Source organism: Metopolophium dirhodum, chromosome 2 (assembly GCF_019925205.1).
Source record: "Metopolophium dirhodum isolate CAU chromosome 2, ASM1992520v1, whole genome shotgun sequence".
NCBI classification, from domain to species: domain Eukaryota; kingdom Metazoa; phylum Arthropoda; class Insecta; order Hemiptera; family Aphididae; genus Metopolophium; species Metopolophium dirhodum.
In genome coordinates, this window is record NC_083561.1 from 36,899,210 (window position 1) to 36,918,363 (window position 19,154).

Sequence of the window (19,154 nt, forward strand, 5' to 3'; positions counted from 1 at the left end):
CGTAAACAATATAATAAAATGTATGTTGGTTGCAACATATTTTTAAAAAAATGGGATGATCAATTAAATTGATTTTCAAAATATTAATTAAAAAAAAGCGTGTTATGTCAGTGTTAATTAACATCATCGTGCAAGCTCATTATTTTAGAAGTACTTATCTAATCAATAGCATAATACTTTAAGTTTATCGGTACCTATGCCTAACAATTAGACGGCTGATTAACACACGTTTGTGAAAAGCGTCTTATAATAGGGTTTGCCGACGATACCCAACACGTTTGGCAGTAGCTTCGTCCTTGGGCAGCGTTAACCGAACACCTGGGGGGGGGAGAGTCGGTGGTCACGAGCGGAGGTGACATGGGGGATGGTCGGTTGAGAGGGTGAACCTCGGTGGGGGCGCAAATGGCGTTCAGGCGGGGTTTCTTTTCTGGCCGAGCGGCGTTAATATAATAATAAATTAACAATAATATCGCGTCGTTGGCCCGATGCGACTGGACGGCGCGATTTAGTCGGTCGGTCGGCGATACAGTCGAAGACACATGACGTATAAATAATAATATAATATCATTAAATTGTATCGTCGTAGTACAATTATACGCCTATACGCCGCCTTTGCCGCCACTACCGACGTCGTTACTTCCGGTAAGTCTTAACTTGCTTCGTGTTCGATACGATATTATAATATTTTACGCGTATAATGTATATTTACCTACGTATCATACTATCATAATAATATTATGATAAGTATATCACCAAACGTATTCTTCACATTGTATCATTTAATCGTGCATGTATACTAGTTCTGATTTATCGAATTTTTAAATTTGGATTATAATAAATTTTAAACAGTTACGGCACCAAGTTGCATAAAAAAGTTATTTATTTAACGGTTCAATAAAATTGAATGGACCAATCATGATTAATGGACAACTAAAACATGTTTGAAGGACTATTATAGCTCACTATTAACTAATTTATTTTTAGTGATTGCATTAAATTGTTTTTATGCCATTTTAGGGGTGTCTTACTTTTTTTTTTTTAATTAGAGCCATCTTCTATACTTTGAATTATTCATCACCTGATTATTTTTTAAATGTTGATATATCTAAATAGAAATTCGTAAGAGCAGTTTCTATGTTATCAGTATCGTAATTATGAGAGAGGGATATAGGGATACAGGGACTTAAACGCAGAAAAAATTAAAACTATTAATATTGTTAATAATTATTATTTTTGTAAATTACGTCATAATAAGTCCTTGGATTTCAGGGTCTAAAAATAGTGCATTATGCACTAAAAGTTCTGAATAATGCACGAAAAATTGCCCTACATTTTGTTTTTTTTTTTTTTACTAATTTTGTATACTTAATTTATAATATACATTCTAAAGAATTGTAAAAGAGTTTTACAGAAAAACTGAAAGTTTTGAACTTCTTTAATTTGGTAAAACAATTATATCTATACGTTATTAGTATTATTTTTTTAAATAGGTCTAAATTATATATTTATTTACCTACACATAGTTATATTGTTACATTTATATAAACAACTTAAATTAAAATTTCAAATTGAAATTTTGGATTCAATAGTTTAAAAATCTTTAATTGCTCTAAAAAATTATCTTAATATTTAAAGTTGTCAAAAAATTCAAATTAAAAACTTCTGAATATTCCGATTAAAAAATGTATGAAACGTGTACGTTATAAAACAAGCATCACGTTGATAGATTAGGAAAACAATTCAATGTACATTGAAATCCCGGCTAAATTATTATTAATAATTATGAATTTTCACTAACATAATAGGAACAATTGAATGGACTAACAATGTTGTCAGTGAATCAGGGCATATAATTGAATCCTGAAGAAATATTATAAACATTTTAGCAAAAAAAAAAAAAACAAAATTAAGATGGACTTTATATTATTCATAATACATTTTATTTAATTTAATTGTTTACTATATTGTCTTTGAAAACCATTATTAATCAATTTAATTTATAATCTACTGAATTTAACGAACAAAGGGTAATTTGGGGACAGGGGGCATAGCCTCCAGCTATAATCATTATAAAAACTTTAATTACGTCACTGTATGTTATTAAACTTCATACTCATCAGGGAGCGTAGGTTAAAAAGATATGAGGGCTATAATATTATTATGATAATATAAAGTTATGGTTTTTTATAATTAAGAATATATTTTCCGAGTATAATAAGTACTAAACTAAAATAAAATACTTCTATTTAAATTTTATGTACAACCATAGCCCATATCTTCCAAACCTAATGGGCTATTCTTAGTTCATAATTTTATTCATAAGGTTAAATCAATCAAAAACTCTTCCTTTGTTATTCTAGTTATAAATAACGGTGATTTAGATATACCAAAATAATGTTGAAGTAAATGATATCTTTAACAATTTACAGTAACTTCGATTCTCATTTGAAATCCTTATTGGTATGGTATAAAACGTGTAATTATTTAAAAAATATTGTCTTTAGGTGTATTTGAAAAATCTAAAAATTTTAATAATTATAAGTCTAAAGAATAAAATGGAAATGATCATGGTGGTGAATCACTTTGTATGTGCATAGGTTTCGAGGATTAAATGAAAAAATATGTGCAAAAAAACTCGAAATAAAAAAAAAAATTATTTGTTTGATTAGGTATTTTTTCTGTTTTATTTTTGTTTATGCCTGCGTAGGTGTGTGTCCATAATCATTTCAATATTTTTATTATTACAATTATGTGTATAACTATTATTATTTATCCATATGATTGAATTTGTGTCTGCTCCGGACATATTATATTTGTTTTCTATTATAATAATGTGTTTTTATTGTCTTATGTAGTGTGTACAAAAGGCTTGTCCCGTAAATGTATAATAAACAAATAAATAAAAAACATAAGTTTTTAATTCTTATATATTAATTCAAACCTCACATCAGTATAATCGCGTTGCTAAAAACCCACCTTCAGTAGTTTGGTTGTTAGTAAATAGATATTTTCTTGTGCAGGAGCTTAATATTCAATATTTGAATACGAAAAACAAAGATTCATTCATAGAGTATTTTCTTAGTCTTAATACCATTAATAAGTACCTATTTTAAAAGTAAACATTTAACAATAGTCAGTAATACATTTTGGTGTGGATTATATTATACACAATGATTTAAACGAAATAAGTACCTATTTATTATGGTTGTATTATAGCCAATGTAGCATTGCAAGCAATTTATGGGTTTATTTAAGTAAAATGTATTTTAGTATTTGTAACCCAAATCGTAAGCATATTACCCATATAATATTATTTGGTTGGTATAACGACCAATTCATAAGTCATCAAATCGCTAATAAGTATTATAAAACCTTTGGGTTTTAATAAAAGGCTGTAATATTATAATATTATATACTATAATATTATAACGGCACACTTCACTTTCGTGTTCTTTTGCAGCCACATTGCAGCAGAACAAAATTATTCATAGTATAGATAATAATATAAAAATAATTAAATGTACTGATAAACTATAAACAGTATATATTATATAAAAACAATTAATTACGTAGGTATATTGTTTGCCTACAACAATTTTACAATCTAATATTTCCATTTTGGTGTATTATTTCAATATGTTATTAATTTATAAGTTACTTAAAAATTAAATCTAACTGTAACTCTTAAATGATTTAAACAAGTTTATATTTCTTTTTCCATTGATATAATAGCTGAGTATGAAATCAGAGAGACTGTATACCTAATGTAATAACAATGTTCCAACATTTTCATTAAAATAATAATAATTGTAAATATAAACGCCTAACCATATAGGATTTGACTACCTATCTGTTAGATCTATGGAATGCAAATTACTTTTTAGTATTTTTGTATTTCTAAAGTCAAAGAAATTGATAAATTGTATTCGCAAATAATAATTAAGTTTTAGATACACTAGTCACGAATGTAAATAAAAAAATGTCAAAAGAAAACATTATTACCTATAATAACTAATAATTATTTTTTGCTGAAAAATTATTATTAAAAATAATATACTTCAAGGGCTATCGTACATTGTTTTTGCAAGTCCGGGGTTAATTGTATGATAAATAAATAATTTATATAAATAAAATTTAAGCTATCATTTTGAAGTCATAATATATGAAAAAAAATAATATCGAGTTATTTTAGCTATTTTTGGTTTAATTAAATGTTGTAACGCTCCTACATTTTAATAATACCTTTCGAAAATTGCCGTAAGGAAAATGAGTATATAATTTATATGTTATGTGAAATGAGATTTATGTTTGATTCCCGTAACCTCACCGCCATACCCGGTACAAACGTGAGATACAAAAGTTCACTACATGTGACTTGCATACCAAAATTCGTCTGAGCCAATATAGAACTGTACCCACATAACGCTCACATCATTATCATTACTTTTTTTTCTTCTTCGAAAAAGGACCCTCGGGATTTCGCGATATCCTATATACCTGTATTATATTTAAGATAAACTACCCGCCATTTGATCAGCCAAAGAAATAATAACAATAACACGCGTGTGCGTATATTATATGTGCCTACATTGTAATATATTATATTATCCAACCAAGTATGCAAAATCGGGAATGTGTAGATGTGTATGGTTACTAACGGCGTTGTATCCCGTCTGACTGTATAGGTACGCACCGCCAGCAATGTCAAATAACCTAATAATATATAATATGAGCTGAGATGAGGTCCCCCGAGGTGGGTGATTTTACAGGACTCGTAAAACTTCTCGTGACGTATAATGAAACTGAAACTTACCGCGTTCAATGAAAACGTTTATTACAATGATACATTTGGCGCAAAGGATTTCGCAAAGCGAATACATAAGTAAGCGACTTGAATATTTCATTAAAAGCTCAAGTCAACTTTCCCAGACCTCTGTGACTCCCACGTACAGGTTTGTCACCGTACCGGAATATATGTATATATTAATGATTCTTACACCTTCGTTTGGGTAGTTTAAACGAATCGTTCGGGTGTTGAGCTCGCTATCTCCTCGGTCAAATTGTTTTTTTTCTTAGTCCTACGACGGACGAAAGTTCACGATGATAATTTTATATAATATTATAATCTGATAACAGAATATGAAACGAAATGGGTTTCGAGAAAAAATCAATTTAATAATTATAATGTGCTGTTACTTTTATATCTGTGCCGTAATAACTAAAATATGTTTTGCATCATTTTAGGAAAAAAACCTAAAACTGTTCAATAAATGTTCACTAGGGATGACTACAAAATGTATTTAATTGTGACGAAAGTATAATAACAAGTATAAAAACCCCTGTTTAACCCGAAATATATTATTATACGTTTAATTTATTTCAAAAAAATTTTGAAACATAAGAGCTTTCTGACAATCCGTACAAAATGTTCAATATTAATGTATTTGTAAGAGAGTATAAATTACTTTAAATGTGTACTCAGTTAAGTTCACATGACTATACACCAAATAGATATTTATATATTGTTGTCTAATATTAGTTCTTTTCTAGGCTAATATTTACCAATGTCGGTTGGGGTAATTTTATGATTGCTGAAAGTCAATTTCAAAGTATAATATATTAATATATTATTATATTTTGTATACTATTGCTTTTAGAAAACTATTATCGATATGGCTTGTAATAAGTGGTACCTATACCGCGGGTACATATACTGTAGGTACCCAACGGTCAATATTATTATGTTTAAATTTAAGTTTTTTTTTTACAGAATTCTTACAGAATATTTTTCAACTCTTGAGGACATTAAACATAAAACATCTTAAATACGGTATATCAAAAAATATATATTTTCTTTTATGTCATAACATTATCAGATTGTTTAGGATTTTAATGTTCCATAATTTCAACCACTAATAATTACTATAACAAGGTAATTTATTTTGATTTAACTATCAATTCAATATTTTTTCCATAACATGGTATGGTTAAAATATACACAATGTTATTGTGTTTTAGAATATATTAAATTGTTCATAAACAATTATTTATACTTAAGACTCATGTGAGTACGCTCCTTAACTTGCCTGTTGTGTATTCATTCACGAATAAGTAATAACTGAACGTTTTTCACCTGCACCTACAGTCGTGTTTAATAATGCAGACAAAGGTGTATATTTAAACACATTTCTGTCCATATTTCTAGTTTCTTGAAAAAAAAAAAAAAAAACATTTACATTTTTCTTTAAGACTATAAAAATATTTCATTGTTCAACGTTTTAATTTATATATATTATAAGTGTTTCCGAAATATATTCGCCGTTTAAGCAACGACATTCAAGTTTCGTATATCAAAAGACGATTTCAAAATCGTATACAAGAACGCGAGTAATAGGTACTTACACGATTTTTTCGAAGACATCTCAAATAATTTATATAGTCCTATCAAGTTTCATGCGATCGACCATTATATTAAACTAAACAACGGTTTACGATAACTTTAAGTTAGCTTTTCAACCGTTTAGAGTCGCGTTACAGATCGTTCTATTGTGCGCCCGCGGCTTTCGGTATTTAATCGTTTTGTAAGCGGGAAAAAAAACCAAGGACAAAGCATTTTGCGAGTATATACACATATACGTATGTATACACACAATACAGAACTTAAGTTCAAGGGGAACTACTACAAAGCTTACTGTAACTTTTGAAATTTTAACACAACGTCTACAGCGTGTACGACAATGCGTTTAGTGTTCGGACTTTAAGTGCGAATTTCCAGACATAAAAAATTAGTAAGTAGGTATATATGGCATATAGGTAGGTACTTCCGGTATTTTAGCACGCGATACACGATTTTACTGTAGATAATGACTTTATGATCGAAACGGTACGTTTGTAATGCGCAATAGTTCTCTCCTTCTTTTATTATTATATTATATATAGACGTTTTCTTTTTCGATTTGTAACGAAGACGTTGTATGGGGGGGGGGGGGATCGTTTTCTAGTGGGCAAATGATGACGATGATGATAATATCCTCGTAAGTCAAAAGCGCTCTTCTCACGTCATCCACCTATTGGAGCTTTACAAAGGAACGGTTTTTCTTGTCTTTTCTTTTCTATGTATTTTTTTTTCCACCACCGCCGACAGACACAAACACAAATAATTTCCATCTCCTGCGTGCCACGCTCTACGCCTCTCGTCCGAGCGGGTCAATCAACGCGAGTTAACATTCACAGAGTGGTTCATTCAGCGGCGGCTGCAGACAGCTGGAAAGAAAAATTGAAATGCAAAATGGCGTTGTTTTTTCCTTTTTATTTCGTACTCTACACAGGAAACTCGTACGCCGCAACACCCGCCACCGTCGAGCACACGTTAATTGGAACAAACACTCTGTTCGCAGATCACGTATACCGTAGTAGTGGTAGTGATAGTAGCGGCAGCGGCAGACGAGCGGAGTTGATTTCGCCCCCCCCCCCCCATGCTCAGTATATAGTATTTGATCTTCTTTTCACCATTATCACCCGGGTCAGTGAACAATTATCCGGAGGCTACATATATAGGACCGTTGCAGCTCATTGGAATGAAAAACGGAATCGGGCAATAACAGCATAGAACGGCAAGAACATTATTATACTGTACCTATCTATAATATAAGTCTGTGAAAGAAAAAATCCAAACGATAGTAGGTTGTTACACCCCAAAAATAGTATAGGTACCCGGGAAAATGACTATATAATAATAATTTATTGACATACCGTCGTTCATACGAAAAAACCTCCCAAGAGCTAAATCCCCATTTTTCAAGACACACAAAAATGTTTCAAAAAAGTTGTCAATGATCTGCAGTAATAGATTTTAAAATTTTAAAGCTATATCACATCATATGTTGAAAACAATCGGAATCAAAATTCAGTATTTGTGGAAATGTTGTATAATTATTTGATTTTTAATTTTTTGTCACATTCGAGGTTGTTGGTGGTTTCTCGAATTATAGTTGGTGTCATAATAAACAATTGTAATCACATTTAGAACGTATTTCATTGACAATTTATAATACACAAATGAGGTTTTTTCATTAACTTAGATTTAGGCGATATGACATAGAAGATATTATTATCATATCAGAGCTTATTTTTTCTAAATCCGGGGACACTTTAGAACCTCAAAATCGTAAATATTGCTTATAGAAAACTTTTCGTGTGAATGACAATATATTGCAGTAGTGATAAATGTACACAAACAAAATATATACAGTCTCCGAATGACTACGTGATTTATAGATCATCGATGTATCATAGTATTAATTGTACGATAAACGCCGCTCGAAAATTATGGTCATAAAATGTTATATAACAATAACATATAGACACATTGTCGTCGTTTGTGAAAATGTAAAAATATGACTGCGTATTACAGAATTTCCGTAACGCTGTAGCTATTTGTGTGTGTGTGTGTGTGTGGTCCAATTAATTAAGTATTATACAATTATTATTAAAATTATTATAGGACGTTCGCCGACCCATTAACATAAGCACTGCACGACCGATTTGGGAGGAAGATAAATCTAAGCATTAATATTAATGTGCATAAACGGTGGTGCTTTGCGGAAGGATTTGTTAGGGCTATCGAACATGATATATGGTATGAGTCATGCTGCCCTGTATGGAAAACTATCCTCGAATATCGTATCATAAACTTTAAATTAACTATTACTCTTATACGAACGGATTACTCAACTATTGCCACAAACGTATATAGGTATATATTATAATGACACACGGCAAGGGTAGTTTGATGTACTTAAACATTTTTAATGGAACAGAGTACTAACGTCGTCGCGGGTCACGTACGGGAAATGTATTGAGTACGTTCGGCGGTAATAATATGCATGTATATACCGGGTATAATAATCTGAAGATACATGGTATAATAATGGTATAAACATGCCTTTAGTCTGAAATTCTCTTGTATGCGGTATATGGTTTACTATAAGCCCCGGTGTCGATGAAAATATGAAACGGTAACTTTACATTGTTGTACAAACAATACGGCTTTAGTTGCATTACAATTTAAAATAATAAGTTCTTATAATTATTTGAGTGGCAGATGATGCCTGAATTATTGTTTTCTCGGTTCGTAAAGATTGCCACGTCGCACTCAACGAGCCTATGTAATAATTAGTGTCTTATTGTGTTATCTTGCTGATTAAAACGGTACGAAAACACAAATCTACAAAACAATTACATAATTATTTAAGGCTATACGTACAGAGTTTAAAATATTATTATTATAAAATGTAAAGATTAAAACTAAAAACGTTGTATAATACAAAGAAGGTTATTGATTTAAACTGAAGTTTCGTATTAAGACATTGAAGCATCAAGTATTATATATTATTAGGTATACACCACACATATCATAATATAATCCAGTCACGAGTCACTTGCGCATTTGTGGTACGTCCCACAGTTAGTAGTATTACCTTCTATTATTTATTACGATTTTCGATAAACAAAAAAAAAACAAATGTTTAAAAAAGTATATTTTGTTTTTGGTACCTAACAAATAGGTATATTGTGTTTATGTCAAAGTTGGCAAAAACCCGGGCTTTATAGAAAAAACCCAACCCGATTGCATTTTTTCGGGTTTTCTCAAATAAAACCCCAAAAAACCCGGTGGGTTTTATTCTAAATGTAATAATGGGTTGTTTTATTAAAAATTGTTTTCTATATATATTAGATGCATGGTTTTTTGATTTTTGCCTTATCTCTTACCAGCCTCGCCAAAGACCACCAAAATAATATATTATAGATATTGACATTCCGATTTCCGACCTTTTCCCAATTGTTATTGACATTATAATGGCATTATTAAGTTTTTTTGTTTTGTTGTTAGTTGTTAAACTTTATTTGGATTGTTCATTAAGTATTTACAGAGAAGTTACCTAATAATTGAGTGCCTGATAATAATCAATAATCAATAATCTCTATCAAGGCACTCCGCCTAATAGGTACCGTTGATTAAATATATATTTAATCAATGCTAATATCTTATATTAAGGTTTTATTGACCTATTGAATTTTTTTCTTTCATTTTATACTTTCACTTGTATCTACCTAAATAAAAAAATAATAATGACATTTTTTTCTAATCAAAGTTTAATTGGAAAAATAAATAATATTATCTGTTAGGTAAATTTTTCTGAAAAAAAAGTTTAAAAAAAAAATTTGAGTGCATTTTTATTTCGTTCAGGGTTTTGCCTGGGTTTTTTCAAAATAATGAGTAAGTTTAAGTCGTTTAACCCAGAAAATCAGTCCGGGTTTCTACTGGGTTTTTCAAAATATAAAGTGGGTTCAACCCAGAAAAACAGCCCGGGTTTTTTTTTGGGGTTGGCCTTTTTCTTGTCAACCCTGGTTTATCGTTTATGTAGCTGATTCAAATATTATTTATTAATTAATATTATTTATTACACATATTTTAAATATTTCAAAGTTGGATCTTCTAACACTTCTAAAAAATATAGCACCACTATATTTTTGGTATAATTAAAATAGTGTAAGAAAAACTTTTGAGAAACCTAATATTATATTTTCAAGATTTTTGACCTACAAACAAACATTTTATATTATGTTTCGACATAATTGAAAAAAATAAAAACGTGAACAAGTTCAAATGTGTATAAATAGCACGGCTAAGAGCCAATATATTATAAAAATGTTTTCATATCAACGATACCTACGCCAATATAAATATTTGGTGATCAATTCATATCTCAACGGTTATTCCTTATAAATGACATAACAAAAAAAATAGATTTTATCAAAAACTGTTGATACACAAAAATTTCGTTTTAATTTTATTTTGTTTTATCTTTCTTAATTAACTTTGGCGACAATGGCCATTATTAGTTACAATTTTTTGTTGTTGTTAAATTAGTTTACCTATTCAGTTTGGTTTTGATTAAGAACTTTAAAATATTTGTGCTGGTGTCCGCGTCAGTCCAAGTGCTGCATCCAGGGTATTTGGTATGTTTAGGCTGCTGAGTTCGGTTCCACAAGTACTTCACCTTGGTTTTTCTTCCTTTATCGTGAGGTATTCGAGTGTAAGGCTCATGTTGTGATGATAATTACATTTTCTCTTCTGTTCAGAGGGCGGTTAGGCCAGATCAAGATGGTGATGCATAAATATTTCTGTTTTGCCGATATTTTTTGTTAGTTTTACCCAACTGTTATTATAGAAAATTGAAGCAAATGTTCTGATCTAAAACGTGATTGATATAAAGTGACGATAAAAAAAAATAATAAAACCAGTACACTATTTATCTTAGAAAATAAAATAGAATATACATTACCGATAAAAAAAAATCATGCCTTATACTTCTGTATATTTCTATAACGTTTATTCCGAGTCATGAAGATTAGGTACGGTTTAACAGCTGCAAACGATCTAACACTTAAATTGACACTAAACTGGTGTTTGGAGATTTTAATATTAACACGTAACTTACCTCAGTCATAGATGTCATTAGCCGCTGCTGAAGTGCAAAATAAAAACTCACTATCGCGAATTCTGGTTCCAGTCCACGTCCTCGCAATCATACAATATTATGTATTAACATTAATATGATTAAATCAGGTCCAATAATCGAGTAAAACGATACCGACCTATATACAATAATGTATACAGTGTATAATGCGATATTTGCCTACCTACCTACCTACCTACCTACATAGGTATTTTCAAGCAAATGCAATCGATAAATTTACCAAACATATAAATTCACGCGCGCACACGCACATACGCACACACACATACACCTGCACCCACACATATACATATTATATTATATGGTTTTAGTGTGTGTGTGGGTGTGTGTGTGTGTTTGTGTGTGTGTGCGTGTGTGTGTTGTGAGTTAGTACTTCGTTTTCAACGTTGATACGCTTGTAAAATATTTGCTCGTATAGGTACCTATACAAACAACACCGCGATAGTTCCGAACAATGTGTATGCGCGTATAAAACTATAAATTATACGAAGAAAACAATAATATACGTACAACTGCAGTGACCGCGGTGCGCGGGGTCGTACATAAATGTAATAACTGTTAACCGCGTGTGCCGTGCCGTAAATTTCACATTTAATATAACAATATAATAAACTTTAAGGAGCAAAAGAAAAATACCGATTCTTTTGTGCGGACGTCTATGTTTTCGCGTCGTAACTTGTAATCGTAAAATACATTCAATACATGCTGTACTGTAAGACGTGCTTGACCGGAAACTTCGGACCCGCCGAATATTATGTAATAGGATTACCGCGATGACATTGAATAATAATTATTAATATTTACTATTTAGTGTTATATTGATACCTGTGTGTGTTTGGGTCACGGGGAATAATTTAAATGTTAGACTAATCTTATCATGACGTTTTTATACACATACCACACTACCACAGTATATACAAATAATACTTAGAATAATAAAATATGTACGTCGCTAAAGTTTAAGCAATAAGTTCTAATTCTAAACACAAAGCTTTTTGAACCAGTATTAAACCGCATAATATAAACAGTTTAGTTTTATAGTAATATTGTTTGTTAAAATTATTTTTTTTAAATAAAACGTGTTGGGCAATCGTCATATTTTGTATCTATTTGCTTTAGATTCTGAACGGGGTGACGAAGGTATTGATTTTACAATAATGTGTGTGTGTGTGTGTCTGTGTGTCTTATTTTTTTTTTCATCTTAAGAAACTTTTTCTTGTAGAAAAAATGCTTGGATTTGAGCGTAGTTTCTAGCACCAATTGGATCTAGTTGGTACTTTGGGTTATTTGGGGTTCTTTGGTACTAACTGGATACCAGTTTTTGTCAAAATCGATTTTGGTTTTTTATGTAACTCTAAAAGCCATAAAAAAAACTAATATATAATATAACCTTACCTGTAAACATAGGTAACCTTAATAATCATTATTATTATTATTTGTGTTGTATCATAATTATAAGAAACAAAATTATTGTGAGCCAATGTTCAAATTTCCGAGGCTTATTTTTAGTAATAAAAAATAACTACTTATTCATTTAAAAATGCCTATGTTTTTATATTCAGTAAGATTAGTAATAATAATAATATAACCATTTCCATTGAAATTCGTGCACTTTTACACTTGCATTTTCCGTGTTCCCATATACTTTTGTTGCCGAATATCTGTTGTTTACAAAATATATTTAGCGATTATATTATTGTGTCGAAAATTGACATGTTTTTATTAAATTTTAGACTTTAATGAAATATAGTATAAATATTTTATTTTTAGTAGTGTCATAGGTACCTATCAGAGTATTATAGAGGAAACGACGAGACCGAAATAACCAACTCGTGTTTATATAGTGGTATATAGGACGTCTTCCACAAAGACTTTTCGTTATGATTAAAGCTTTTTTTTTTTAAATCTTTTTACCTTTATTATTTTGATCGTGCAATGTTTTATATTAGTAAAATTAATTTTTGTATTCCACAGTGAACCTTATTTTTGAGAAAAAAGTTCAAAATGGATCTTATAGCTCTCCTATTGATTTTAAATAATAGTAGTTTGTACCTACTTTAAATACGTAGATGTTTTTATTTTCTGAGCATACCTTCCTGTAAGGAAAAACTGCCGGTAACCGTGAAATATTAAAGAAATAGTATTAACTTTTTAAAACTATTGATACTATATTAGTGTGTACAATAGTTAATAATATTCAAATATAAAATGCATATTGTCCATAATTTTAATTTATTCTCTCTTTACCTTATCAAGTTCTGTATCTTGAAGTTATTATTAATAATGTGGAACTGCTTTATATGGGCGATAACATAAATATTGCTTTTATTGAAAGTGATTTGTGTGTATGTGCGTTAGTAAGTTGCTGCTTCATTAATCGTTCACGTCATCAATTGTTCATTGACAATCGAGGAAAGTCGCTCGTTCTAGTTCGATCGTATTGTAAACGGTCGTTTTACGAGAAGAAAATAAAAACAAGATTTTTCCCGACGGAGGTTGGTATATAAGCATGGGCGACCAAATAAGCTTTATACTAAACATACAGAAAACACATTAACGTTGTGACGTTTTTCCAAATGGTGCCATAAAATTCCCATTATTATCCCATTTCCAAATCTCATCCCCGGTGTTACGGAATCGCCTTGATTTACGTTTTATTTGTAGATTCCGCACTATGAAAACAAAGCTCATTTTGATTAACCCCCTTGATGAATTTCTCAAATGTTTCCTGTTTATTTGGTGACCGATTCAAAACCTTCCCTCAGCTGTGTATCTACACGCTTTCTAGTATGTTGAATACATCTGAAAATAAATACCGATAACTTTACCATTTAAGTTTCCCCCTTTTTTTGAAACAGTGAAGTCTGATTATTAATTATGTAATTATATACTTTATAAAAATAGGTAATCAAGACTACAGCTAAATGTATGATACACAACTGCTATAGATTGATTGTTTCTGAAATAAAAAATAATCTACAGTTTAATAAACTGAAAATAGAATTACCAAACAATGAGTCCAAGTCAAACAATTTTCAATGGATTTTTTTTTTATTAAAATTAAAAAGATAATAAATTATTGGTTAACGTAATGAATTAATAAATTTAATAAGGTTTATCATTAATTATTATTATCCATAAAAAGTATTCCTACTATTTGGTGAAAGAAAAATTTAGGCATAGTGAGAATTGATTAAAATAAGATAAGTAAAAGCATAAACATGGATTAATTATTATTAAAATTGTTAAATAGTTGTTTTGTTTGTAGTAACTACAATTTCAGTTTGTTATTTTAAAGATGATACCGTGTTCGTCGTTAGTTTTTTTTTTATATAAACAGTCCGAAGGCTTTTTTATTATAACGATCAATGATCTTTAGCAATACATTTCAAAGGTGTACATACATATTAAATATTAATGAATAAATATTTTGGTACCTAGGTAAGTATATACAAAATCATGTTTGGATTATCACTCCTAGTGGAGAGGCCCCCGGTCTTAGTCTAATATTTTATACTAAGTGATAATATGGTCTTCGGCGTTTGAGACGCCTTATGTCTTGAGAGTTATCAAGTATTTGATGCTGGATTGGAGTGTTGATCTAGCCTTATCTCGGGTTTTTGAGCAGACTTAGTAATTTCGTCCTAGACGGAGGTCATCATCAAATTTGAGTTGATAATGTCGTTTCTGTCGTACCGGTATGCTGCGACAATAGTACGGAGAGTAATGTTTTGGCAGCGTTGAATAATATTCTCAATATTGGAATTACTAGCACAACCCCACAGTTGTATGCCATATAAGTCCAAATCGGTTTAATACATATATGAGCCGTTTGTTTACCAGGTCTAGTGTGGAATGTCTTCCAACTAGCCAGTACAGCTTGTGCATATTTTCTTTTATTTAATCGAACTTTAAAGAAGAAAAAAGAAAAAAGAAATAAAAAATGTAAACTGTCTATAAATAGGTAAAAATCGTCAAACATTTTTGAAAATTGTATTATATACACAAAATTCTAATACGAACATAGAAATTTAAATTATCAATGGTTATACGTTTTTGAATTACACCAAGACTGTGGTAAAAGCGTAAAAATTCACTTAACTTTTATTGTTTTTTCTAAATATTAAGAAAATTACTAGGAAGTGGGAATATTCATTTTTACCCCTTAAATAAATACAATATAGCTGAAGCTATTCGTATGAAATTTTGTCAGTAGTTTCGTTTTATGGCCAAAAATGATGGATATAAATTTAAAAAGCCAAGAAAATACCGCAGAGTGCGATAATCCTGTTGTTGTAGTGGCACTTCTATATATTTTAGTACATAATGTCTCAAGTTAGAATTATTGTTTAGGAGGCCAAATTTTTTTACGTAAGTTCAAGATTTAAATTTAAAATTTACATTTACAAATATCTTTCATCTAAAATTCCGGGATGATCAACTATGACTTCAATACCATTTTAGGTACACCGTATACCGTATAAACATTTTGTTCAACTACAAAGCTGTACTAATAAAGGTTATATTTTATCACCCACCTCGCTGGGTCCACAATCTACCGCAAGTAGATTGCCTAACTGATAATATACTGTTCGCAAGTGATTCTCACTGGCAACGCTACGCGGGATGGCTAATAATTAAAATATCATATGGTTTTGCTTCCACGGCGAATTACAACCAAAAGGAGTTAATTAATTAAATTTTTTCCCCGGGCAACGCCGTATATTGAGTTAGTTGTTTGTATATAGTAAAAGTGCCGTAGTTAAAACAAAATGTAATCCTATATTTATTTGATGTTTATTTATCTTCATGGTTGTTAATTGTAATTTTTAAAAATAGCTAACAAGATTTATTCATTTATGTAAATTATGGGACAATCCCAAAAACAATGAAGTAATAGAATATTATAACAAGTTGGTTTTTTACAAGATTACACAGAATAATAGATTACTACAACAGTTCTAGTGAAAAAATGAGGTCTTAAGTCGGATAATAAGGGAATAGTTCAAATAGTTTGCAGAAAAAATAGGGATATGCAACGAGATACTGAAACATTGGTCAGGAAATCATACTATGAAGAATAAAGAATATACTGTCCTAGACGCGATCTCAAGTAGAAAGCATCTTTGGACGTTCAAGCCATAGCACAGGCCACATGTGAGCCTTGTCACATGGTGGACAACCTGTGAGGAACAAAGTATATGAAGCACAATAGTTTGAGTTTTCACTTTTCAACAAGATTGTTTCTACTATTTTCCTATACTCTATTCAAAATAAGAGCGGTACCAGGCGGCAACCGGTTTTCGTTCGGCGGTGGTCAGATACTTCTCCCGCCAAGTGAACCACCAGGTCCGGCATTCGAAACGAAGCCACGTCCATGCGTACAAGTCAGCCACCCTGTACCGCTCTTATTCTGAATAATAGAGTATAGTGTCATTAGTATAGGGTACATTTAATAGAAAAATAATATTGGTATGTGTTAAATTTGTGTTTTTAATTGATTATACATTTTTTCCAGGCTCTAGCTGACATGTAATAGATTATGATAGAACAAACAACATTACACAACATCTTAACATGGGTAATTGCAGTGGTTTTATTTATATTCCAATCACTCAACTATTTTATTGCATGGATAAAAAAATACGTGAAACGTGAGTGATTTTTTTTTTTGAATAATTAATTTTAATTTATCAGCGATCTATAAGTGCATTCAGAATATGCTGTAGAGTGTAAACTATGCAGAGAATATTTTGATGGTACCTATATAATATGGGGAAAGGTTTTTAGGAGTTAGGTACGATTATACGTATCGAATACAGTAGCGTATTTACAGGGGGGGGAAGGTCAAGGGGAACTAGGCTGTATATAATATGCAAAAGTTTTCGGAGTCCTAACTAAAAGCCTCTAATGTTAAAGGCAGGGCTACTAGACGAAATCATATCCCCCCCCCCAAGACAAAAACCTATAAATACGCCACTGACCGAACATATTAAGTATTAAATACCTATGTTATAAACACTAAATTTATCATTAATGTTTGATTTTGATAAATGCCAAGAATTTGAATAGTGACAAGTAGTTACTACCTAGTAATATCGTAATATTTATATTAATTTTAAATCGTTAAATATTAAATTATTTTTTTAATGGATAAAATATTGCAGTAACTATAATGTGTATTTATATTATGTGGTAAATATGTGCGTTTGATGACATAAGTAGTTACAAAAATTTCACTCTCTCGGTCTCTCCAAAATAGTTTAGAGAACAAATTTTTAAATTCCAACTAGTATAATTAATAATACTTATATTATCCATAACTGCCCTGCCAATAATGTCCAAGTATGTTTTTGGAAATCACCGAAAAATAATAGGTTTTTATAATTCATTCATTGATAATATCAACTACCTATATTATAATATTTGAGTAGGTACTTTCCGTATATTATAAAATATTTTTTTTCTTTTTTAAATAAAAATATATTTACAATCTATACTACAGGAATAATGAGTAAGTGTGGTGACCTAATATAACATTTGACATAAGTAACATTAATTGTAAGTAGGAAGGCTCCCAGCAGTAATATATTATAAAATATATAAAATTTTAAACTGTCATCCCTAATACTCATTTCATCCATATTGCTGATTATAAGTTATAACTTCTAATAATAATAATAAAAAATTATTATGTGGAATAAGTTTTAAATTATAAATAATATTTATTCATTTTTTTCAGCTAAATCAATTAAAATTAAATAATTACAATAAATTACATTGATAATAGCTGATACGAATACCAACTAAGCTATAATATCGTATCTGCAGGTATAAGGAGTTCAATAGTTCATGGATATTATAATTCACTTTTTTAGTTAAACACTTATATAATTAAAAATGCGACTTATTTTATTAAATATAATAGAATAGAAAGATATTTTAGAAACAAAATTAACAACACGTTGAATATGAATAAGATAGAAATATATAGATTGATATTGAAATATTTTTTGATGTAATTTTATCAAACCGTTTTATTATAGCCCCCATAATATTACATCATTATTTTATATACCTAATATGAGTATTATTTTAAGTAACTTTATTTACATGTTGTACCCATTACCTATATTCTATTAAATCACTTATTCCCATATTTTGAAAAAACATTTAAAGCATACGAAGATAAACACAAACCTGTTATTATAACAAATAATCAAATAAAATGGTAGATCGTTGATGTGAGACTAAATTTTATTGTTGTATGTCCATTTTTAAAAAAATATATACTCAAACCAATAAAAGAGGAATTTGGTTATTGGAAAATGTTTAAAACTTACAAGATTCTGTTGTATAGGTAGTATTTAGATACACAATAAGCAAACATTTTTTAGTTATTTTTTTATTTTTATATAGATGGACAGAAAACTACTACTGTTGTGACAGCAGATACGACAATATCATCTGAATCAGTTCTGAATAACAAGAATGTGCCAGAAAATGTTATTACTGTGCAAGGATTGATACAAAAACACTTTGACATTCCTCTGGTAAGCCTAAAAAATTAGGTGATAAAAAAATTATACTCACATTCAGTTTTGTATTTTA

General features: G+C 29.9%; 1 protein-coding gene across 2 annotated transcripts in view; it reads left to right on the forward strand.

Moving 5' to 3' along the window:
- The first annotated feature begins 518 nt into the window (after nucleotides 1–518).
- The window catches only part of LOC132938378 (uncharacterized), a 34,280-nt gene continuing 15,644 nt past the window's right edge, over nucleotides 519–19,154 (forward strand). For both annotated transcript variants that reach the window (XM_061005172.1, XM_061005173.1), the window contains exons 1-3: nucleotides 519–642; nucleotides 17,062–17,197; nucleotides 18,963–19,096. In XM_061005172.1, the coding sequence (XP_060861155.1) occupies nucleotides 17,086–17,197; nucleotides 18,963–19,096 (246 nt within the window). In that variant the 5' untranslated portion in view covers nucleotides 519–642; nucleotides 17,062–17,085. The remainder of the gene's footprint in view (nucleotides 643–17,061; nucleotides 17,198–18,962; nucleotides 19,097–19,154) is intronic.